This window comes from Miscanthus floridulus, chromosome 17 (genome assembly GCF_019320115.1).
Source record: "Miscanthus floridulus cultivar M001 chromosome 17, ASM1932011v1, whole genome shotgun sequence".
NCBI lineage: Eukaryota > Viridiplantae > Streptophyta > Magnoliopsida > Poales > Poaceae > Miscanthus > Miscanthus floridulus.
In genome coordinates, this window is record NC_089596.1 from 102,281,177 (window position 1) to 102,306,194 (window position 25,018).

The 25,018-nt window shown below is 46.1% G+C and overlaps 1 protein-coding gene across 1 annotated transcript; it reads right to left on the bottom strand.

Moving 5' to 3' along the window:
* Window positions 1-3,917: 3,917 nt before the first annotated feature.
* LOC136516311 (uncharacterized) lies at window positions 3,918-6,398 on the bottom strand. The gene is made up of 3 exons (XM_066509672.1): window positions 6,052-6,398; window positions 5,463-5,947; window positions 3,918-4,630 (listed from the first exon to the last, which is right to left on the bottom strand). The coding sequence occupies exons 1-3, from the start codon at window positions 6,214-6,216 to the stop codon at window positions 4,192-4,194; spliced, it is 1,089 nt and encodes a 362-aa protein (XP_066365769.1). The 5' UTR covers window positions 6,217-6,398; the 3' UTR covers window positions 3,918-4,191.
* Window positions 6,399-25,018: the final 18,620 nt, after the last annotated feature.

Below are 25,018 nucleotides of genomic sequence, written 5' to 3' on the forward strand. Positions count from 1 at the left end.
GTCTCCTCTATACTGCCATGTTAGCGGGACCAGACTCAGGCCCTGAGCGTTTGGTCATTTCTCACGCCAGCATCTGGTCATGAGACCGAAACTGCACGCTCACTGCTACCACTGACTGGAAGCGCCAGTCCAATCGAGACCAGCGTCTGGTCACTTACAGTGACCTCCATCTTTTCTATATAGAGCGCTGGTGGCACCATCGGATTGTCCACACTCTACGGGCGGACACTCCACCAGTGAAGTTTCTAACCCTTGCTCAAATAATCAGTTTATGCTAAGCCAATGACTGCAAGTAATTGAATCCCTTTTTATATAAAAGAAGCAGCCCATCATCATTTAACCATTTAATAAAGATAAATCTAATGAACATATTAGATCTCATCTATCGTTATGAATAGTGGGGCATGAATCAGAATCATGCAAACCGTAGAAACAACGATAAATTCGACGACCCTAACTTATTACTAATATCAGTGGGGCATGAGGCAGAATCATGCAGGTCGTAATACAATAATAAGATCATGGGGCTAACATATCTTTCAACCTATCTTTACTTCAACGGTCTTGTGACGTGAACTGCATATGTGAAAGCACTCGATATCGGCTAATATAAAATAGTCGATTCAGGCATAATGCACAGTTAAGGTCATGCCCTATCAGGAATAGATCTACCAAATAACGATTCCCACTCCACAGTGCTAACAGTGAGGTGTGAGGCAGAATCACACAGGCCGTGATAACAGGCCATGGAATAGTTTTCGTTAGCCAATAGATCTATTCAAGACTAGACATGCCTTAACCACATATTATGCATGATCAAGATTAACATAAAATAGCCGATAAAACATAACGCATCGTTTAAGATGCAGATTAGATTAGTTTAGATTAACAAATGATGGGTTAAATAGGATATAAGGCCGATCTAGATCAATCCTAATCGAGTGAAGTGATATTGTTGTAATTAAATAAATAATAAAAAGCAATAAGCAATATCGGTAACTTAATGAATCTATCTGAAGGACGCCACCCTTAGATAGAGCCGATAACTTGACCTTAATCTAGTTCGAGCAGTGGAGGTCGACTAGATCGATGCAACCATACTTGAACTAAATAAGAGTCGATAACTAGCTTATACTAGAGTCGCAGTGGAGGTCGGCCGGATCGTTGTAGCCGTACGAACAGAAGTATAAGCCATGACGGTACTTACAGACAAACCGGAGGTCGGCTGGACCAATGTAGCCCTGCTCGCTGAAGAACTCGCTGAGATCTACTCTACTCCTACTCCTAAGGGGTGGCCAAAGCCAAAAAAAAGTAAGTAACTTGTATTTGATTGATTGTGTGTCCTCTTACAATAGCCGGGGTCCGATATTTATACCCGGAGCCTAAACATGAATCCTACTTGAGTATGACTTATCACAATCTTTAGCATAGAATAAAACATTCCTAATTTAAGATAACTTGGACCCTAATCTTTCCCTTTTTGTAGAGTCCGATATGCAATTTCCTGGTGCCAACCGTAGCTCATCATCGCTATCTGCTGACGTCATCCAAACATATCTGATTCTAGAGTCATATTTGAATCAACTGATATCGATCCTTATGCAATCGATTCCTTGATTGACATAATTTTGGAAGCTTTGAGTTCCCGCGTTTCTCTCTCCAAATTTTGGTGTAAACAATTACAAATGATGATACTACCTCATGCATACTTGATGGTGATGATGATGGATCATGCCCAGAAGACATTGCTACTACAAGCTGTCCTACATCACCACACTGCTTCATGTCACAAGGTGATACTAAAGTATCTAATGCTAATGTGGTTGATCATGTTGATTCATATAATGAGCTTGTGAGTAGACTTGCTAGCATGACAATGTCTTTAGAAACTGAGAAAGCTAAAACATTGAAATTGGAAAATGAAAACTCATTTCTAAAGAACTTATGTGAAGAACATAAGCACTTACTTGATGTTCTTAAATCTTCACTTGGTGAGCTAAAATTGACTCATGAGACACTACTTGCATCTCATGAAGAATTATTAGAACAACATGCTTCTCTCATTAAAATATTTTTGAAGAAACTTAAAAAGAATGAGAGCTCATCACATAAGTCAAGTGATCAATTGCAACATGTGACTAACTCTTGTGATGTAGGAAAGAAGCATGCATCCATCTCTTGTGATGATTTATTAGATATGCTATGCTCTTCAAATATAGATGCTTGTTCTACTTCTATGTCTGGTGAGACTAACCTTTTGAAGGAGAACAATGAGCTCAAAAGAGAAGTGAAGAAATTGAGCAACAAGATAGAGATGTGCTACAACTCAAAAGTCACCCTTGAGCATATGTTGACAAATCAAAGAAAGTTTGGTGACATGAGTGGTCTTGGCTTCAAGAAGAAGATGACAAAGGGCGAAAGAAAGAGAAAATCTTCTCAGTGGTTTGCATTCCGCGCAACACAAGCTTGTATTTACATTTTATATATTGTGCTTGTGTAGTTGCTCTTGTGACTAGTTTAGCTTTAGTAACTTGCTAGTTGCCTTTTTGCTTGTGTAGCATAAAAGTAGCTTCCTTGCGTGACTAATTTGGTTTGAGTAACCTTGTTAGTCATATTGGTTAGTTTGTGTAGCTAAGTAATTTGAGCTCTCTAATTTGACTTGTGTAGCCTTGTTATTGAGCATTGCTAGTGAGCTTAGGCTTTGTGCGCTTTGCATCACTAGATTGTGTAGGTGCTTCCCGGTTTGGTTGAAGTACTAGTTGCATAGGTTTGTGTGACCTTGCAAGCTAGAATTGGTTAGGTGAGCACTAGCTAGCCCGACACCTTTGTTGCCTATTTAGGATCTTTATAAGGTGCTTGAGAACTTAGATAGAAGGATATAGTCTTAGCTAGACCGATAATTATAATTTCGCATTTGTTTCGGTTAGCTGGTATGATTATTTTTAAAAATGACTATTCACCCCCCTCTAGTCCGCCATCTCGACCCTACACAAGTGTTCGCCGTCGTCGCTCATGCCGAGCGACATCCGTCCTCGCTGAACGTGTTAGGGTCCAGCAGCAAGTTAGGCTCGCCGCCCAACCCGTGCTGCACGTAAAGGGCGCTATGCAGCCGGAGGCCGAGGTTGTGGAATTCGAAGTAGCTGCCCTAGGGGCTGTGCTTCTCGCTGAACAGAGCAGTTATAGGACGCCTGTTGTTCCAGCATGGAGGCTTTGGGGGCGGCGGGGGAGGGGACTGCGCTGAGGTTGTTGGGGGGTGGGGGCGCGCAGAGGCTTGGGAGCGGCGCGAGGTGATCGGTGGGGTGGGGGGAGGGAGGGGGCGCCGCTGGTGGTGATGGGTGGGGTGGGGGCGGCGCCGATGTGGTATATGGGGTTGGGACGGCGCCGATGTGGTTCGCGAGGCTGTCGAGGAAGTCAGGATTATTTCTGTGATTTGGGTGGACGGGGGAGGCGGGGTGGCTAGTTGGTGTAGCCGGATCGGGTGGTTCAGTTGATGCAGTCGGTTATGGTGGAGGCGGTGGGCTGTTTGTCTCATGGTGTAGCGGGTGTAGAATAGCGCTGTCGTTCATGAGTAGTAATAAACTTATTTTATGATACTAATGTTAATATTATTTTCAAGAGTCTAGTCAAACTAATGTTTGACTCCTCTAAGTGCGAGATATGCGCTTGGGACAGAATTTAAAATTTACTCAAATCAGTAAAAAAACACTAACATTTATTATACTAAAAGGTCATTGCATTAGTTAATGGAATGCATTTTCATAGTAAACCTATTTGGAGACATGTACCATAAATTTTATCAAAAATTAAGAATGTTTAACTCATCTTAAATCTAGAATTCCGTTCTTTTTTATGGAGGGAATACAATTGATGGTGCCAATAACTATTCCTTACACTAAATCCCTTAAATAAAGAGAATGTACGTGTATGTGCTCAACAATTATTCCATCCCACCCTTTGCAAAGCTGCAACGACATGGACCGGTGAACAGACAACCACCCATCTGGAAGATTACACAAGGAATCCTATGCTATGCATCTCACGTTCTCAACCATATAACAACACTAGCTGTTCTGTAAACACTTGGTGGCCTCGTCGTCGTCGTTGCGGACGCTGCAAATGGCAGCATCCTCCGGTTCAAGATCAACCAGCATGAAAAAGTCCGATACACAGCATAACAGAACACAACGCGCTCTACTGCCCGAGCAGCCTCTTGACGCCGGCCTTCTGGTCCGACGTGAGCCTCGCCGGGAACTTGATGTCGAACTTGATCCGGAGGTTGCCCTTCCTGGACGGGTCCTTGGGGATGGGCATGCCCTCCCCGCGCACCACCTCCTCGTACCCCGGGTGGATCACGGAGCTGATCGGCACCGTCAGGCTGCGCCCGTCCAGCGTCGTCACGTGTGCATTGTACCCCGTCAGGGCTTCCGCCAGAGGGATCTTCTGGGTCACCACCAGGTCGTTGCCGTCGCGGGTGAACACCGGGTGCGGCTTCTCGTCGATGATGAAGACAAGGTCCGCCGGGATCGTGTTGGGTGTCTCGTTGCCCTTCTCTGGGAAGGTGATCTTGGTGCCCTTCTTCCACCCGGGCTTCACGTCGATCGTTAGGATCTCTTCCACAGGGATTGTCTTCCTGCACACACACAGAGGGTAGCAGTGGTCAGCACACAAGCTGCAAATGGAGCTCAGCTTTCTTGTTTTGTGGTTTTGGAGCTAGCTCGTGGACTGACACCTGACGGACCAAACAAGTTGACACATCCAAATGGCAAATGCAAGATGAGTGAGCTACCGATGCTAAAGCAGTAATAAAGCTCAAAACATACGTAGTCGGAGGTTGATCCACCCTCCTACGATGGCAGGTGGAAACTAGCAAGAACTGGTCCTTCCCGATCCCCACAATCCAAAACTGACAAGCTTCCCACGTGGCCTCTAACCACTACTGCAATGGTTAGATGAAAGTTGGTTTAGCTGAACACACCATCAATCAACAATGAAAAATTGACAGGTACTCTCCTTGTCTAAAAACATTGTGTGATTGTAGCTCGTTGAGGAGTAAAACAATTTGAAGGTCATCAGATTAATCATGGCATAGTAAGCCTACTTAAGAGACATAAACGTTGATACTATCTTCTATAACATGGTCAAATTTAAGAAAGCTTAACATGATTCAAATCTAGAATTGAACTCATTTTTGGGACCTACGGAGTATCCGAGGGTGGATGGATTGGATAGATAATAAGTATCACTGAATTGAACGGAGGCGTCTACTACACATACATTCAAGTTCAGCTTTGAACTCAACAGCAGAAATACCAAACTTAAATCCGATAAAGATCAGTTCATCCGGTTAACCCAAACAATTTTAAGGCGTCGTCTATCTATCTATTGCATTGAAGTTCAATTTCAAATACTTATTAAGCAACAACAGTAAATAAACAATGCTGAGACAGAAGGCAGGCACTTACCCACTGGCGTCAGCAATTTCCCTGGAAATCTTCATCTTCTTTGTGGTGCCCTTGTACAGCTCCTCCAGGCTGCACGGCAACTTCCGCTCGATGGCCGGCGCCTTCACGGGCCGCCCGCCGGTGTGCATGCCGTGCCCGTCCGGGCCGCCGCCGAACGCAGAGCCGAATATATCGTCCCCGAAGATGGACGAGGAGAACCTCGTCCCGCCAGTCCGCATGCCGGGCATCCCACCCCCCATGCCGCTGCCGCCCATGCCACCGCCGCCCATACCGCCGAAGGGGCTGGAGCCGCCGAAGAACTCGGCAAAGATGTCCTCCGCGTTGCGCGGGTTGAACCGGAACACCGTCGGCCCGTCGCCGCCCGTGGAGAAGAAGGTCGCGCCGCCGGGGCCCGCCCCGCCGGCGCCCGGCGGCGGCACCTGCCCCTTGAGCCCCTCCTCACCGTACTGGTCGTACACCGCGCGCTTCTGCGGGTCGCTCAGCACCTGCACGAACACAGAGAGTCAGAGCTCGTCACGACATTGCCGAGCTCGATTGGGCAGGCTGCGGAGACGAATCCGGCGTGGATCTCTTCCGGACGCCCACTTACCTCGTACGCCTCCGAGATCTGCTTGAACTTGTTCTCGGCCTCCTTCTTGTTGTTGGGGTTCTTGTCGGGGTGCCATTTCATGGCAAGCTTGCGGTAGGCCTTCTTGAGGTCGTCGTCGGTGGCGCCCTTGTCGACGCCCAGGATCTTGTAGTAGTCAAGCCCCATGGCTGCCGTTGCTGCTTGCTTCCTTCCTTCGCGCTTCGCCGCTCTGGCGTGCCCGCGCTCTTCGTAACCGCCGGAGACTCGCTCTCGTTTGGCCGTTCGCGTTCTCTCTGTCGTTGCGACTCGGTGAGGTTTGTTTGGTACGGGGGAGGAGAGAGGGGAGGGGGAGAGAAAAGGGGAAGAGGGAAGCGTCTGGATAGAGGAGGCGACGAGACCGCCAGACCGGTCTGGAGATGGGTGTGGAAGCTTCTGGAAGGCGCAGGAGCCTGCGCGCGGAATCTACAGGTGGAGCTCTCACAACTCACGTGACGTGAGACGGACGCGTGCGTGCGTGCACAGACAGAGCTTCGTTGGGCTGGCAGGGACGGACCACATAGTACTTCTCCACCGTCTAAAAAAGTATACAGTACAATTTTTAGAATTCAGATGTTATAGGAGTAACGAAAATATGGATTGTGTCATATATAATTTAATAATTTTGAATTCAATTGAACTCTGTAGTATGGTTGAACTTACGTTATTCTAACTTACGGTCACGGATAAAAATGGAAATCAAATAAGACTCTTCTTATCCTTAATAATTCATCATACATTATTACTCTCAATAAAATCAGCCAGCATTTTTATGCTAAAAGTAGTGGAGAGAGCAGGATGAAACAATCGAAACGGTCAATTACAATAGGGAAACGGTTCCCGATAATCGAAAACTCATCATGTTTTCATTTTAACTATTTTCTTGACAAATAAATATGATATTGATAGAAATTTAAAAATTGAAAGCTAAAATATGATAATGGTAAAAAATAGTCATAAATGACATCACTATTTCAGAAATGAGCGCTAGTAAGTAGTGAGAATAAACTGGAGAGACTAACAAACGGAGACACAGAGAAACTTTCTCCCTTCAATAGGTACTAGCAAACATATCGGAGTGTTGCAACGTGATATACAACTTGTTGCACGGTAATCTGAATCTATCCATGATAATTATAGTGACTTAGTTATATCTTTGTTGGATTTAGTTCGACTTAGCCCAACCTTATTTTAATCAAATAAATTTGAAGCCCTGTAATAAATGCTAGGTGCAATAAAAAATTAATCTTGTATAGACAATTGACTTGAGATTAACTCATCTTAAACATGTGACTATTGCCTGCATTTGTTGTGGGGTTAAGAAAGATATAAGACAGTCACATACTCAAATTAGTAGGGTCGCAATGCGCATGGCCTCGCAAAAGGGGTAGAGTGAGATCTTTTTAGATCAACATTTAATAATAATAATAATAATAATAATAATAATAATAATAATAATAATAATAAAAAATAAATAAATAAATAAATAAATAAATAAAACTAATATAATCACCTACATTTTAGTTTTAGCTACTGATTCTATCACCTATATCTCCCACAACTAAAAAGACTAAAGAGCAGCGTTTTGGTGCGACAAAAACTTCGTCTCACCTTCCTGCTCTCTCCGTGCGATCCCGCAAGCGTTGCGTCGGTCTGCCTACCGCTTGCCCCTGCGACCGCGACTTCCCTGTAGCCACCGTGACTTCCCTTGTGACCGCGATCCCCTGCTGCTCGCCCCACAATCACCGCAATCTTCGACTGTCTGCCTTCCCCCTTGCACTCACGTGGTGATTTGGCCTTCCTTCCGAATCCCTCAGCCCCGTCACCACCGTCGCGAATTGCCTACGACCGCCGCCACCATCCCGTGTCCTCACACAGGACGTCGCACGCCACCATCCTTCATCCTCGCCCTGCAGTCCGTGGAACAGATCGACGATCATCGCCATCTCTACTGGTCCACCGAGAAGGAGAACGACCCGCACCTGCCGCAACCGAGGGAGAGACGACGAGGATCTCATCCTCGCCTGGCGCACGCCCTCCTCTTCACGGCCGCTAGCGAGAGGCCGTCACAACCCGCCGCCGAGGGAGAGGCGAGGTACGTGTGCCTATCTCCTCTCCATCCGCCTTGTGATTTTAGAGTGCTTTGTGTTGCTCTATTCCTCAGCCACTGCTTGGCTTGCTTGATCTGGGCGTGTCGAGGAATTTCAGCGGTGAGATTAGTCCATGATGTGTGGCTCAGGGACATGTATATTGTGCATTTGTTGGTTGTGGATAATAACAGTCACCCACGTGATGTTAAAATTTCTAGGACTGGATGTGTGCGTGGTTGTTGTTTTTTTTGCTAGATTTGATTGATGCGTATATTGTTGAGTCTGTTCTCCGTCTCAATGGATGGCACCCTTCTGTTTTTTTACTGCACGAATTGAAATACTTCATGTGAAAAAATACTGCTGTTTTTTATGTGCGAATCGAAGTACTTTTATGTGAAATTTCTACGCTCGGGATCTCTAGAATCAACTTCGTCTCAAAGCAGAGCCTAAAGTGTTCAGAAACATGTCAGCAGAATCATCACCAGCACGACAAGGTTAGCTGATCTGAAAATTGCTTACCGTGTGGATATGTTAATGAAGCAGAAGAGAGCCTTTGTCGACTTTTCAACTTCTATTACATTGTCTACTATTAATTAGAATGTTTTTTTAGATACAACAACAACAACAACAACAACAAAGCCTTTAAGTCCCAAACAAGTTGGGGTAGGCTAGAGTTGAAACCCAACAGAAGCAATCAAGGTTCAGGCACGTGAATAGCTGTCTTCCAAGCACTCCTATCTAAGGCTAAGTCTTTGGGTATATTCCATCCTTTTAAGTCTCCTTTTATTGCCTCTACCCAAGTCAACTTCGGTCTTCCTCTGCCTCTCTTCACGTTACTATCCTGACTTAGGATTCCCCTACGCACCGGTGCATCTGGAGGTCTTCGTTGCACATGTCCAAACCATCTCAACCGGTGTTGGACAAGCTTTTCTTCAATTGGCGCTACCCCTAATCTCTCACGTATATCATCGTTCCGAACTCGATCCCTTCTTGTATGACCGCAAATCCAACGCAACATACGCATTTCCGCGACACTTAGCTGTTGAATATGTCGTCTTTTCGTAGGCCAATATTCTGCACCATACAACATAGCAGGTCTAATCGCCGTCCTATAAAACTTGCCTTTTAGCTTCTGTGGTACCCTTTTGTCATATAGGACACCAGACGCTTGCCGCCACTTCATCCACCATGCTTTGATTCTATGGCTAACATCTTCATCAATATCCCCGTCCCTCTATAGCATTGATCCTAAATATCGAAAGGTATCCTTCCTAGGCACTACTTGACCTTCCAAACTAACATCTTCCTCCTCCCGAATAGTAGTGCCGAAGTCACATCTCATATACTCAGTTTAGTTCTACTAAGTCTAAAACCTTTGGACTCTAAAGTCTCCCGCCATAACTCCAGTTTCTGATTCACTCCTGTCCGGCTTTCATCAACTAGCACTACATCGTCCGCGAAAAGCATACACCAAGGGATGTCCCCTTGTATGTCCCTTGTGACCTCATCCATCACTAAAGCAAACAAATAAGGGCTCAAAGCTGACCCTTGATGTAGTCCTATCCTAATCGGGAAGTCATCCGTGTCTCCATCACTTGTTCGAACTCTAGTCACAACATTGTTGTACATGTCCTTAATGAGCCCGACGTACTTCGTTGGGACTTTATGTTTGTCCAACGCCCACCACATAACATTCCTTGATATTTTATCATAAGCCTTCTCCAAGTCAATAAAAACCATGTGTAGGTCCTTCTTCTTCTCCCTATACTGCTCCATAACTTGTCTTATTAAGAAAATGGCTTCCATGGTTGATCTTCCGGGCATGAAACCAAATTGGTTCATAGAGACCCACGTTATTGCTCTCAAGTGATGCTCGATAACTCTCTCCCATAGCTTCATAGTATGGCTCATCAACTTAATTCCTCGGTAATTTGTACAACTTTGAATATCCCCTTTATTCTTGTAGATCGGTACCAATATACTTCTCCTCCACTCATCAGGCATCTTGTTCGATCGAAAAATATGGTTGAACAGCTTGGTTAACCATACTACAGCTATGTCCCCGAGGCATCTCCACACCTCGATTGGGATACCATCCGGTCCCATCGCCTTACCTCCTTTCATCCTTTTTTGGTTAACCATAATGTTTTTTTAGATAATGTGATTTATTTATCTATTTAATTTCAGTTAGACTTCTCTGGACCTTGCTTCAATCATTGAGTATAAGCATGATTTTGTTTTTGAATAATACAGAAAGAATGCAGTGAAGCCAATAGAGCTCTCCGGAAGTATTCTTATCTAATGAATCATGAAACATATTTATATGTGATACCATGCCATGTTTAATCATTTTGACATGTTAGCAACAAAGAAAAGAAAAAAAATTCATATTATATATGGTACTATGGGATGCCAGTATCTACTATTTCGTTTGGAATGGGCTTTCTGTAGTTGCCTCAAATTCCATATGTTTGACATTTATGTGCATAATTTTGACATTTTTTTCATTGAACAATTGACCTCTCAGGAATATACGAGGCCTTGGAGTTGAGGGATGGAGGACCTGATTATCTTGGCAAGGGTGTTCTTAAGGTTAGTTAACCAACCATTTTTTCATTTCAGTCATAGGGTATTATACTAGCTTTATTTGCCATGCACTCGCATGAACCATTGTTGTTCATGCGTCCAGTGGTCATGGTTAACTTTATATAATTGAAACCAACATGTGTATCCTCTAGCATTTATTTGCGATAAAATTGATTTTTGAAAGTTATTTTAAGGCTTGGCTCATAACTTCAGTTGAGTAAGTGTTACTACTACGCAGCTTTTGTCTTAAAATTTGAATCCACAGTTATCATGTGTCGGTGATTGCAACCATTCTATTTTTGATGGGTTGTTTTCTCTTTTCACAGTGGACTAATAAGTTGGATTGTCTTTTGCTACTAGGCCATGAACAATGTTGTCTTTAGTTTTAACAGGTTAACACATATAGATCTGGTACATGGGATTTTTATTGTTACCTTTGCATGTCGTCTTTCGTGATGCAATTTTCTGCTCAATTCGCCTATTGCTCATCTTCAGTCTTTAGTGGGGTAATATTCTTTCCCTTATGATACAGACATGTGCTTCGATTCTTTAGACATTTCTAAGAATTGCATGACTGCATAACCTTAACAGGGAGTTTCATTTTTTGAGAGAAGCCTGGAACTTGCTCTGAACCTGTAGTTCAGGATGAATTACATTATTTCACCATTGCCCTTGACCACTACTTCAAGTATAACGTTACAGTTAGTACCTGGGTCTTTGACAGATTAGTCAAATAGCCATACCATAACCATTGCGTCTTGGCTAGCCTAAATCACCTTTCGCTCTACCAACCTGGTTTTGAGAAAATAGTGCCTACAACCATAATACCATCATGGAACTTTGTCCTTTCTCTGTCGTAAATTTGGATTGAATAGGTTGGGGAAATGTTGTCAAGTGGAGGAATACAGGTTTCAAATGGTAAAGAATATGCACTGAGCAATGGCATTGATACTATCAAACATGCTTTTGGGGGATCACCACAAGTTATTTGCAAGAGGGGTTCAATCCAAGAACTTTGGTTATGCTTCAACAAAGAATAGAAGGCGAGTTCCTCACTTTTTCCCTTGAACAACTCCCACCAATTTGTTGCTATGAAATATTACTGCATGTGTAGAACCTATGACCATTGTGTAGACAGATTACCACCAAAGCAGATATTAAATATTGTTCCTACAGGACCAAAATTTCATTTGCTTAAATTTGTTTGTTTCTAAAAAAATTCATGTCCTGTGTCTCATTAGCAATGCAACATCAAGAGATGGTCACAAAGTCATCTCTGCACCACAAAATGCATGTGGGAATGACCTTTGTCTATTTTTTGAACAATCCGATGTGACAGTCACGAATCATCTAGCCACATAGACATGAACACAAATGCTACAATTTAGTTCTTGGTATCTAGACTTTATTTTCTCATAGTCCAGTAGACTTTTTTCTATGTTCATTAAATTTGTCTAAAGTAACTCAATTATATTATGAATATGGCCTAGTGGTAGGTTTGCGGAAACTTTAGGAAAAAGAACACAGATATTTGCCTGGCTATAGTCACAGAAGGTCATGAGTTGTTTTATCTGATGCAGTGGTGCCTATCACTTTGCAGGTTCTCACTGTTCTTGTGGCTGGTTCTGGTTGCTGGAATAGCAAAATTCATCGATGCCAGACCTGAATGGTACACCTTTCTATCTCATTTTTTGTAATTGTTTGTGCCTGTGCTACCTGTTGAATCCATAATACCTGTAAGTATCGTGAACATCTCTGCTTCTTAAGTGTGTGTGTCGGAGGATGAAACATGTCAGTAATTCGTATAGTAGTGAAATGACATAATATCTTTGCTACTTTTGGATCCTCTTAATTTCTTAATTGTTGAGAGGTGGAAACGTGTCAGTGCCAAACTCTGAATTGTATTCAATCTGAACCGTATTCAATCATTTGCAAATACCAAACATGCAATTAGTCCTTACTCTTGTTAGTCAAAGAGGTGAATACTTAAGTTAGTATTCACTGTAATCAGTAGAACATGGAAGTCTAGGGAAAACACATTGAATGTTAACACAAATCCAAGCTGAAAGCCGACTAAATATAAACAGAGAGCAGTTACAGTAGGATGGAGAACTTGGTTAAGTTAGAACTTAGCTTTAGCTCTCTTGTTTTAAGTTGTATCTCTGGTTGTATAATCATTCATGAGCATCTCTCCTGTGTATTCTTGAAAAAAAGGCATGCATCACTGAATTGTAATAGATATGTTGTAAGTGGGAGCACTTGGGAAAAGAAGTATCATAAAAAAAGCCATGTATTATCGGATCGCATAACAAATGCTATAAGTGAGAACATTTGTGAAAAGAAGTATTGTGAATTACACACTTAAAACTTGTTGGCATCTGAATAGTGAATTTTGTTAGGCTCAATTCAGCTACAGTTGTACTGGTTTTTGGTCTTACTGAGACTTTATTGGTAGAGCACTGCTGCGTTTTAGTTTCATCTGCATATGCTTGGTTTTTATGTGGACTACTTAGCTGATTTTATTGTTTCTTTGACTTGCCTGCTACAATATTTACCTATTTGTTTTTTTTCTTATATATCTTTTACTTAATAATCCTCATGCTGATTTTCCCTACCTTTTCTCTATTTCTTATTTTTAATTATGATTTGGGCTCAATTTCTTGATTCCTCAATATAATTGTAGCATAGGCCGAGACTGTGTTTTAACTGAGAAATGTGCAGCGACCGGTCCCTATCACAAAGTCTATTGCAGTTGGTCGCTGAACGCAGAAGGGTTAAATGACGTAACATGCATTTGTGCTGTCTTCGTCCAAATGTTGAGATTCACTGGGATTCTGAAGAGCAAAACGTTACTATTCCTGGTTGACGGATGACATTTCTCAATTTTCGCATTGGTTGACTATCAAGTAAAGTGTGTCGCCTTGTGGGTCTGAGCAAATTATTACCGTGCTCTCTGAATGGATTACATTTCTGAGTTCTCGTTTGTTTACACCTATGTATTGACTGGACTATATGTGTTAGAACTTGAGATGATGCTTTAATTAGAAGTTTTGGGTTTTGGCTCTAAGTGTTTATTGCAAATGTAATAGACAACTACGGATCAGTTCAAGGCATGTGACAATTGTCACCACAAGTAAATCTTGTGAAAGTTGTGTAGTGTTTTTTACGAGCATGGGTTTAGCATGGCTAGGGTCTTGGTTTTGTGTTTGTATCTACGGTGACTTATTCTTAAGGTGTTGTGACCTTTTAATCAAATATTTTAAATGATATGTTTTTAGAATAATTTTCATTTTGTTAAATTCTATGTCATGAGATTCTATGTATACCTGTAGCAACGCATGAGCACTTAAGTAGGTAAAATATTATTTTAGCCGCATGAAAGAAATGGATATCGAAGACTTCTTGCCGATATAAAATATTATTTTAGCCGTATTACGGAAAGGTCTATATAGTAGAGTTTGTGAGCCTGCGGTGCCGTGCTCTTAGTGACCGTTAATTTCACAAACTTTGCTTTTTGATTAAATGTTAGTTTAATGTCTTACAGTATTGTTACTTTATCGTGCGATTTATATGTTTTTAGTATAAAAGTTTAGTTGTCCCGTAGCAATGCACGAGCATGCTACCTAGTGTAGCATTAAAGAGAGAAAGGTTTTTTCGTCCATCACTCACTCATTTTATGGGAGTTCGATGGACTCAATCTCTCTTGTGCATGTACTACGAGTTAGAGTAGGTCTAAGCATAGTACGGAGTTCAATGCCGAAACCAATTGGAACATGGATTTTTTTATTGTCTACCGCTCTCTCCCATGTCTAAAACGAATTGGAACACTCAAACCTTAAAATCTAACCCTCCTACTTCTAACCTCAAATGCCAACTACCCCTATCATGTATCTCTTGGCCATTGCCTTTCCTTGCTACTCCCTTCATCTCAAATTATAAGTTAGAATTTTTTGAGAGTCAAAGCATCTCAACTTTTTCTAAATTTATAATAAAATAATAAAATTTATGATACAAAATAAGTATTATTAGATTCTGTCATTAATTAAATTTTTATAGTATACCTATTGCTGCCATAAATCTTTAGTTCGAGAAAAATGTCATAAATCTTTATAACTTTTTCTATAATTTTAGTCAAACTTAAGATGCTTTAATTCTTCGAGAAAGTTAAAATGACTTATAATTTAGAACAGAGGGAATAGCGCCGAAGTGTGTCGCCTAGGCGCCAAGCACCCTAACCACCCTTTCATTTCCCTAGCCATTAGACATTGACCCTTTGCCATCTTCGGATCTCCTCCAGCCGCCAGACTCCAGAAATCGCTCAAGTGCTTGCCGCTGACCTTTGTCGTCCCCCCCAGCTGTTGTCAGCTCTATGGAATCCGTGGCACCGTGAAATGGAGTTTGTGACTTCGGAGCTCAGCAAACGGCGACAAATGTCTCAATACTTTTCCTTTGCAAAGGGAAAGGACAACATTCAATCTGTTGTTTCATGTTTGGGCATTATCAGTGCTGGAATCTGTGAGCCTGAGAATACGAGGCAGTATCCTCCGGTTCCATGCACTGCGCCTATCAAGGTCAACATGTACCCTGTTCCATTTAACTTGACTTTGTTTGCAATAGCATGTCTGAGTTCAGATTTTCCGAGTACATATATTTTTGAACCTTGACTGGTTTGTCTCCCCATATCTTCATTCATTGCAGTACCAGTTTGCAAACTTCAAAAATGATTGGCTATAACAAGACTGGAAAGGGCTATCTGAAGCTTTAGTTGATCAACCAGAGGGGAGATTTCTCACTCAAACCTTTTTTCAGGAGGCCTCTTGAAGCTAAGATAAAAAAAAAAGATGCAACAGCTTATCTTATATCCGGCTTGTTCGGCTTCTTTTTCAGCCGAAACGGTGTTTTTCTCTCACAACATTTCAGCTAGAACAGTGTTTTTCAGCCAATTTCAGCTAAGATTCAGCAAGCCGAATGTGACAGTGTAGCCACGATAATTCTGAATTTTTTTAATATGCATTCATTCATGTCCTCCATCTGAACAAAAATCCACTCATGTAAGAGCCAAGTTGATTGATGTCTCCAACAAGGTAGCATTTGTGAATCCAAAGGCACCAGTGGTAGTGTAGCCACGTTTGGCATAAGGGAAGTCTTGGAATGAAGTAGGCCTTCTGTCAATGTCATTCCAAAATTGCGAGTTTGCGACAACCGTTTCAGTATCATGGACTAGACAAGACATTGCACAATGTGTATGTTTTTTACAAGAAATTATTTTAGTATTCTGCTCTCAGCTCAACTTTGTATCGACAAAGGAGACATACATCGTAGAAAAAAATTAACTACAGTCACCAATATAAGAATGCGACTATTATATTTGTTTTTACATATGAATGACACTGGACAGGTAGCTACTCCCTCCGTTCCAAATTATAAGTCGCTTTGTTTTTTGGTACATTCATTTTGCTATGCATCTAGATATAATAATACTCCCTTTGTCCCCAAATAAATCAATTCCTACAATCCGTGCCAGTCAACTTTATAGAAAAGAGTAACAACATCTATGACATAAAATTAGCACATTATGAAAATATATTCTATGATAAATCTAATGGTACTAGTTTGATATCATAAATCTTGATGTTTTTTTCTATAAATTCGGTCAAAGTTTAAAAAGTTTGACTTAAGACAACTCGAGGAATCTATTTATTCAGGACAGAGAGAGTATGTCTAGATAGCAAAATGGATGCACTAAAAAAGTCAAAGCGACTTATAATTTGGAACGAAGAGAGTATGATATTACAGAAACAGTTCCTTTTGTTGAATGGGGTGATAAAAGGCGATAACTTGTGCCATTGACTTCATTTCCGATTTCACTGCTAACTTCCCTAAACTTAGATTTGCTCCAATTTCTTTAATTGGTGTGAACTCAAACTTTTTTCTTTTTTTCTTTTTTTTGGGAACTCATATTTGCATCAATTCCTAGACATGTCAATGTTATATACTCTCTCCATTCCAAATTGTAAGCCGTTCTGGCATGTCTAGATTTCATTAAGCATAATCAGTCCAGAACAATAAACTGCAGATCCTTTGGGCTCCTTATTGCAAAAAGGATACAGTTCCATGCTGCCACAGTTGTTCAATATCAGACATAGTCAAATGCAGCCAAGTATGTTCGATGTCATATTGTTGTAGCTTTTAAAGATTGCATGCCATAAACAAAACAAAAATTCTTAGTTCTTACTTCATCCATTCCAAATTATAAGATGTTTTGGCTTTTCTAGATACATTCTTTTGTTATGTGTTTAGACATACACTGTATTTAGGTGCGTAGCAAAAGCTATGAATCTAGAAAAGCCAAAACATCTTCTAATTTGGAATGGAGAGAGTACTTCTTATACTACCTTATTATACTCCACTGTTGCAGCACTTATACCTGTTAGGCTGTTACCTTCACGAGTCAGTGAATTAGCCATTTCCCCATGAAATTGTAAATGGTTAAATGTGGGGAAGACCTAAAAATCTATGACTGACACTGTTCATAAGAAAAGATTCATTATCACACATGAATCATAAAGAATAGCAGGTAAGGTAGCAACTGTCACTACTAAGTCAGCACAGATTCAACACTAGTACACTCCTGGTATTGTGCCACTGGCCCACTACACGGTGAAAGGAGTATTTGTGATAATTTAGCAGAATTTTCTCTTTTCAATTCATTTTTTGGCTGTACCTTTGGATTTCAAATTTTTGGCTGTACCTGCGGATTAGAAAATCTCAGTTCTCACCACCTAATATACTAGTTTGAATGTTCTCAGTTCTCAACATTTTTTTTTAATTTTCATATGCCAATCTCATAAAGCAAATCATTTTTTTAGCATTATTCCAGAATCTGGAACAAGAATGCTTTCCACAAAAGGGGTCCAACCATCAAGAAGACCCAATCTACTCAAGAAGAGCTGTGGCTAAAGGTGTAACTCTACTTCTGCCAAATCAGGATCTCAGTCAGCAAATTAGCAATACTAAGTGCAGTCACACGTGAACTGCATCCAGAAGACAAAGAAAAAACATATGTCCAGAAAATCTTATGATGATACACATTGGACCAATCAACTCCTCGAAGCTAGCTAGCCTTAAACAGAAGAAACCAAAGCATAGTCGTTGCTAATGCTACAAAACTAAAAAAAAAATGAGTCCACAGATGCAGAACCAGGACCCAGAGATACACACTAGTACTAGCTATTACTGCGTACCATCGGGTGGCGCGATCTTAGGGGAAGGGCAGCAGCCGCAGCATGGCGTGCTCGGTGTCCACCGGGTCCGACCGCGAGATCTGCAACAACCACGCCCCCCCCCCCCCCCCCCCCCCCCCTCAAAAAAAAATCCCAGAACCAGAACCCTCCCTAGATCAGCAACTTTGCACGAACAGGAGATGCAACGAGGAACAAGCGCTGCTAGCCAAGTGGGATACGAACCGGGTCGCGGAGGACGGGCTTTGTGTCGTCTGCGGCGGGCCGGAACGGCGGCTTTCGGCTCTTCGTTGGCGCCCCGGAGGACGAGCACCTCCCAGTGCTATCCGTCGCGACCATGGTGGGGCTGGAGCCGGAGCCACCGGAGAAGGGACCCGGGACCGCCAAGGGGGTCACGAAGGCACACGGCCTCTCGCTTCTGGTGGACATGATACGGCGGCTCACTTCCGTTTTAAATTTCAGATCTGAAGATTTCGGTGCCTGAGCACAGCTGTCTTCAGCAGTTCAGCACTGCTACCTGCTTCAGCAAGTCATACACAGCATGTCAGATAGAAATATGAACAGCAATACTAGATTTCCTTGTCAGATAGAAATATGAACAGCAATACTAGAATTCCTCGTGCATTTGCTTCGGCCTTGTTCAGATGGTAAGTTTTTTTTGGGCTATTCATGCCGCAAGCCCGCTAGTGGCTAGGAGCCTAAAAGCCCATATTTATCTTGATTGCCATATTATTAGAATATTTATTAGAATATTTCCTATTTTAATTGAGAGACATATAAATACTTGTAAACATTATTGAGATGGCAAGCAGAAACAATCTATTGTTTCCGGCTTCCCCTGGGAGCCGGGAGTTCCTAACCCTAGCCGCCCCTACTGTTCATGCGTTACTGTAGCTACGCGAGGGTTCTAGGGCTACAGCCGTAGCCGCCACTCCCTCGCTGCAGCCACGGCGCCGCCGCGCCGTCTTCCTCGTGCACTTCGACCTCGCCCTCCAACCTCTCACACATACAACCTACGATCCCTCTCCCGCAGGACTAGGGATTCTAACAGTTTGGTATCAGGGATCCTTGGTACGATGTCCACGCCTCCGCAGACCTCCGGCGGGTCTCCAACACCGGTGTCCACCATGCCGCATCCCGCCGCGTCCTCCGAGATCTCGGAGTCCTCCGGCAGCGCACTCACCCTGGCGTCCTTGGCCGGTGTGGTCGACCAGTTCGGCCGCAACATGGACGTGCTCAGCCGCAACGTGGCAGCCATGCAGCAGTCCCTGGCGAGCCTCCTTCCGCCGCCTCCACCTCCAGCACCAACGACGTCGCCGCCGATCAGCTACCCCTCCGGCGTGATCCATAGCGGGACGGGGGTGCCCCTGCACATGCTGCGATGGCCGCCTTCTCCGTCTCCCATCCCGACATGGGCGATGCCGGGAACGGCACCGGGGCCGATCTACACGACGGCCACCTCGCCCACGCCATCGGCAATGACCACCCCCCTCGTGCCCTCGGCTCCAATCTCCGGGACCTTCTACGGCGGTACCGATGGGACACTGTTCTACAGCGGAGCTCCTGGACCTTCTGCGCCTGGGGGTGGCAGCCACACCGACGGCGGCGCGCACGGCGGCGCCCACGCTCCACCGAAATTCTACAAACTGGAGTTCGCATCCTACGATGGCGCCGTCGATCCGCTCAATTGGCTCAACCAATGCGAGCAATTCTTCCACGGCCAGCGTACCCTCGCCTCGGATCGCACATGGCTGGCGTCCTACCACCTCCATGGCGCTGCCCAGACTTGGTACTATGCGCTCGAACAGGATGAGGGCATGCCAGCGTGGGAGCGGTTCCGCGAGCTGTGCCAACTCCGTTTCGGCCCTCCAACGCGGGGCACGCGCTTGGCGGAGCTTGCCCGGCTTCCTTTCACCTCCACGGTCCAGGATTACTCAGACCGCTTCAACGCCGTCCTCTGCCATGAACGGGAACTCAACGCCCGCCAGAAGGCCCAGCTGTATGTGGGCGGTCTTCCCGAGCATATCAAGTGCGATGTGGAGATGCACCATTCGCCTGACCTGCAGATGGCAATGTATTACGCGCGGGCCTACGAGCGTCGCACGGCGGCTTTCCTCCCTGCCCTACAGCAGCTGCAGCAGAGGGGTGGCCGTGGCCCACGGACCACGGCGGCGACACCGGCTGCCTCTGCCCCGGCCCAGCCGACTGTCGCAGCCGCTCCCGGCCAGCCGTGGCCCTTACGTCGCCTCACGCCGGCCGAACAGGTGGAACGGCACCGCTAAGGACTTTGCTTCAATTATGACGAGCCGTATGTGCGCGGCCATGTGTGCAAGCGGCTCTTCTACATCGAGACTACCGACTACATCGCCGACGACTCGGAGGATGCAACCGCGGTGGACGGGCCCACAGTCGCCCACCAGGAGGAGCCGGCCGCCCAGGACGCCACAGCGACCTCGCTGGTGGTTTCCCTACATGCTGTTGCAGGTATCCGCCCGCCGAATGCCATGCTGCTGCCCGTCACCGTCAAGGGCGAGCGTTTTCTCGCCCTCCTCGACACTGGCTCCACACACAACTTCGTCCAAGGGGCCGCTGTGCGCCGCCTCAGCCTCTCCCCCGCGGGTGGCGAGCATCTACGTGTCACCGTCGCCAACGGTGATCGCCTGACGTGCGAGGGGATCGCACGCAATGTGCCTATCCGCATCAGGGATGAAGACTTCGCCATCACGTGCGTCGGCCTCAACTTGGGCGTCTTCGACTTCATCATTGGCTTTGACTTCCTACGGACGCTGGGGCCCATGCTCTGGGACTGCGAGGCCCTCACGCTGTTGTTCTGGCGGAACGGGCGCCGCGTCACGTGGCAGGGCGTGTCCGGGCCAATGGCGCCCACGCAACAGCAGGCGTTGGTCGTGGCCTCGGCTAACCCGCGGCTGCCGCTGCTAGACCGCCTCCTCCTGTAGCACGACGACCTCTTTGCCGAGCCCACGGGGCTCCCTTCGGCGCGACCATACGACCACCGCATCCACCTACTGCTGGGGACCGCGCCGGTTGCGGTGTGTCCTTACCGCTACCCGCAGCTATAGAAGGACGAGCTCGAGCACCAGTGTGCTGCCATGCTGGCCCAGGGTATCATCCGGCCCAGCACCTCGCCGTTCTCCGCGTCGGTCCTTTTGGTCCGGAAGGCGGACAGCTCGTGGCGCTTCTGCATTGATTATCTTGCCCTCAACGCCAAGACCTCCAAAGATAAATTTCTGATTCCTGTGGTGGACGAGCTCTTGGATGAGCTCCATGGGGCCCGCTTCTTCACCAAGCTTGACCTTCGTTCGGGGTACCACCAGGTGCGCATGCACCCCGACGACATCGCCAAGACGGCCTTCCGCACTCACCACGGCCACTTCGAGTTCCTGGTCATGCCGTTTAGGCTCTCCAACGCCCCGGCAACCTTCCAAGCCCTGATGAACGATGTCCTCTGGCCCTACCTGTGGCGGTTTGTCCTCGTATTTTTTGATGATATATTAATCTACAGTTCGTCGTGGGCCGAGCACTTGCAGCATGTCACTATCGTCCTCAACGCGTTGCGGGAGCATCACCTCCACTTGAAACGCTCCAAGTGCTCCTTTGGGGCGTCCTCGGTGGCCTACCTGGGACACGTGATCTCTGCGAGCGGTGTTGCCATGGACGCCAACAAGATCGCCGCCGTGGCCGCGTGGCCATCTCCGACCTCTGCCCGTGGCCTGCGGGGCTTCTTGGGCCTCACCGGCTACTACCGGAAGTTCATCCGGGACTTTGGTGTCATCGCCGCTCCGCTCATGCGTCTCTTGCGACGAGACGCATTTGTGTGGGACGACGATGCATTGGCAGCATTTGAGGCACTCAAACGTGCCTTAACCACAGGTCCTGTTCTTTAGATGCCGGACTTCGCCGAGCCCTTCGTGGTTGACTGCGACGCATCGGGTGTGGGGTTTGGTGCCGTCCTTCACCAGGGTGCTGGACCCATCACCTACTTCAGCCGGCCATTTGCTGCCCGACACTTGAAATTTGTGGCGTACGAGCGGGAGTTGATCGGCTTGGTCCAGGCCGTACGTCACTGGCGGCCGTACTTGTGGGGCCGCCACTTCCTGGTTCGTACCGACCACTACAGCCTCAAATTTTTGCTTGACCAGCGCTTGTCCACCGTTCCGCAGCACCAGTGGCTCAGCAAACTTTTTGGCTTCGATTTCTCGGTGGAGTACCGCCCGGGACGCCTAAATACTGTGGCGGACGCATTGTCCCGCCGAGATGCTGAGGCTGGGGTGCCGGTCAACCAGGAGGGTGCGGCTGCAGCCGCCCTGGCTCTCTTTGGGCCTTCCTTTGAGCTCCTAGACGACATCAGGAGGGCGCAGGAGGCCACGCACGACAGCCAGCAGCTGCTGGCTCAGCACTGCGCCGGTGAGCTTGAGGCACCGTGGCACCTCGTCGACGGGCTCCTGCTCCATGGCTCCCGTGTCTTTGTGCCGGACCATGGGGACCTGCGCCACCAAGTGCTCCTCCTGGCGCACTCGGCTAGCCATGAGGGCGTCCAAAAGACGCTCCATCGACTCTGCACCGACTTCCACATTCCGCGGGACCGGATGCTAGTGCAGGATTGGGTGCGTGCTTGCACGACCTGCCAGCGTAACAATACGGAGACGACGCGCCCGGCAGGGCTGCTGCAGCCTCTCGACGTGCCAACCCAAGTCTAGGCTGACATTTCGATGGACTTCATTGAGGGGTTGTCGAAGGTCGCGGGCAAGTCGGTCATTCTGACCGTGGTGGACCGCTTCTCCAAGTACGCGCATTTCATTGCACTCGGCCACCCCTACACGGCCACGCCGGTCGCCCGCGCCTTTTTCGACGGGATTGTTCGCCTGCACGGCTTCCCATTGTCCATCGTCAGCGACCGGGACCCCGTCTTCACCGGCCATGTGTGGCGGGATCTTTTCACGATGGCAGGTGTCAAGCTTCGTATGAGTACGGCGTTCCACCCCCAGACGGATGGCCAGTCGAAGGTGGTCAACAATGTGATTGCTATGTATCTTCGGTGTGTCACAGGTGATCGACCGCGAGCTTGGGTGGATTGGTTGGCGTGGGCGGAGTATTGCTATAATACTTCGTTTCACACCGCCCTGCGCGCCACTCCATTCGAGGTGGTCTATGGCCGCCCGCCTCTGCCGTTGCTGCCCTACACGCCCGGCATGGCTCGGACAGACGCTGTTGACGGCCTCTTGCGCTCACAGGAAAAGGTCCTGGCGGAGGTGCGTCAACGGCTTCTTCAGGCGCAGGATCTTGCCAGGAAGTACTACGACGCCGGTCATCGCGATCTGGAGCTGCAGGTTGGTGACTGGGTGTGGCTCCGTCTGCTTCACCGCGCCACCTAGTCGCTGGCACCACAGGCCAAGGGAAAGTTGGGGCTGCTCTATGCTGGTCCTTTCCGTGTCCTCGAGCGTATTGGCAAGGTGGAATATCGGCTGGAGCTACCGGAGGGCTCTTGTCTCCACGACGTGTTTCATGTCAGCCTTCTGAAGCGACACCGCGACCGCGGGGACCTGCCCGTGGTGCCTGGACAGCTGCCCCCAGTGCTGGACGGTCGGCGCACTTCGGCACCAGCCAAGGCCCTGCGTGCCCAGATGCGCCGTGGCGTCTGGCGGGTGCTGGTGCAGTGGCAAGGACTTCCTGAATAGGAGGCGACGTGGGAGCTGCTGGACGATCTTCGTGTCTCCTACCCAGACTTCCAGCTCGAGGACGAGCTGTTTCAGCAGGCGGGGAGAGATGTTATGACCGGCGTGGGCTATTCACGCCGCAAGCCCGCCAGTGGCTAGGAGCCTAAAAGCCCATATTTATCTTGATTGCCATATTATTAGAATATTTATTAGAATATTTCCTATTTTAGTTGAGAGACATATAAATACTTGTAAACATTATTGAGATGGCAAGCAGAAACAATCTATTGTTTCCGGCTTCCCCTGGGAGCCGAGAGTTCCTAACCCTAGCCGCCTCTACTGTTCATGCGTTACTGTAGCTACGCGAGGGTTCTAGGGCTACAGCCGTAGCCGCCACTCCCTCGCTGCAGCCACGGCGCCGCCGCGCCGTCTTCCTCGTGCACTTCGACCTCGCCCTCCAACCTCTCACACATACAACCTACGATCCCTCTCCCGCAGGACTAGGGATTCTAACACTCTCCATCACATCAAATCTTTGGACACATGTAAGGAGTATTAAATGTAGATAAAAAAATAACTAATTACATAGTTTGATTGTAAATTACGAGACGAATCTTTTGAGCCTAGTTAGGCCATGATTGGACAATAATTGTCAAATACAAACGAAAGTGCTACAGTGACAAATACTGATTCCTAACCCCAATCTAAACAAGACCTTCCTCTAAAAATATGAACAGCAATACTAGCATTTCACCGACCAAAAGTAAATGAACTAGGTTGAATTTATGCTTGATCATGTATGAACAATACACCAAATCTTACGGCAGGAGCACCATAAAATGCCCAGAGAGCACAGAATGTCCAGATCAAACTAGAAACAATAGCAGCATATATATATATATATATATATAATTGGGCGATTCTGAAATCTCGAAGCATTATAGGTTGTCATTCTATAATTTTTATTCTCTCGTGAAATGAAATCTATGTTTCCACTCTTACGCGAAATAAAATTTGAAGGTCATTCCTAGTAGAACGATATCTGTTTCATGAGAATAATCAATTTCCACGAGAATAATCATTTTTCATGGTACACACGTAGAACGATTTCCATTAATCATGTTTTTTTTTGTCTTTTTTCCTACAACAAAGAATCATGTTGAAAAAAAAAACAAATCTATTGCTCCACTGTGTGATTTGTTTTTCATAGAAGAAAGCCACAGGCAAACAATACAATATACAGTCTGTTCGTTTCGGCTGAATTGGCTTATAAGTCATGGCTGAAAGTACTGCTGACTGGCTTGGTGTAAGAGAAAAACATTGTTCAAGCCGTAGAGTATAAGCCAGATACGAGCGAATA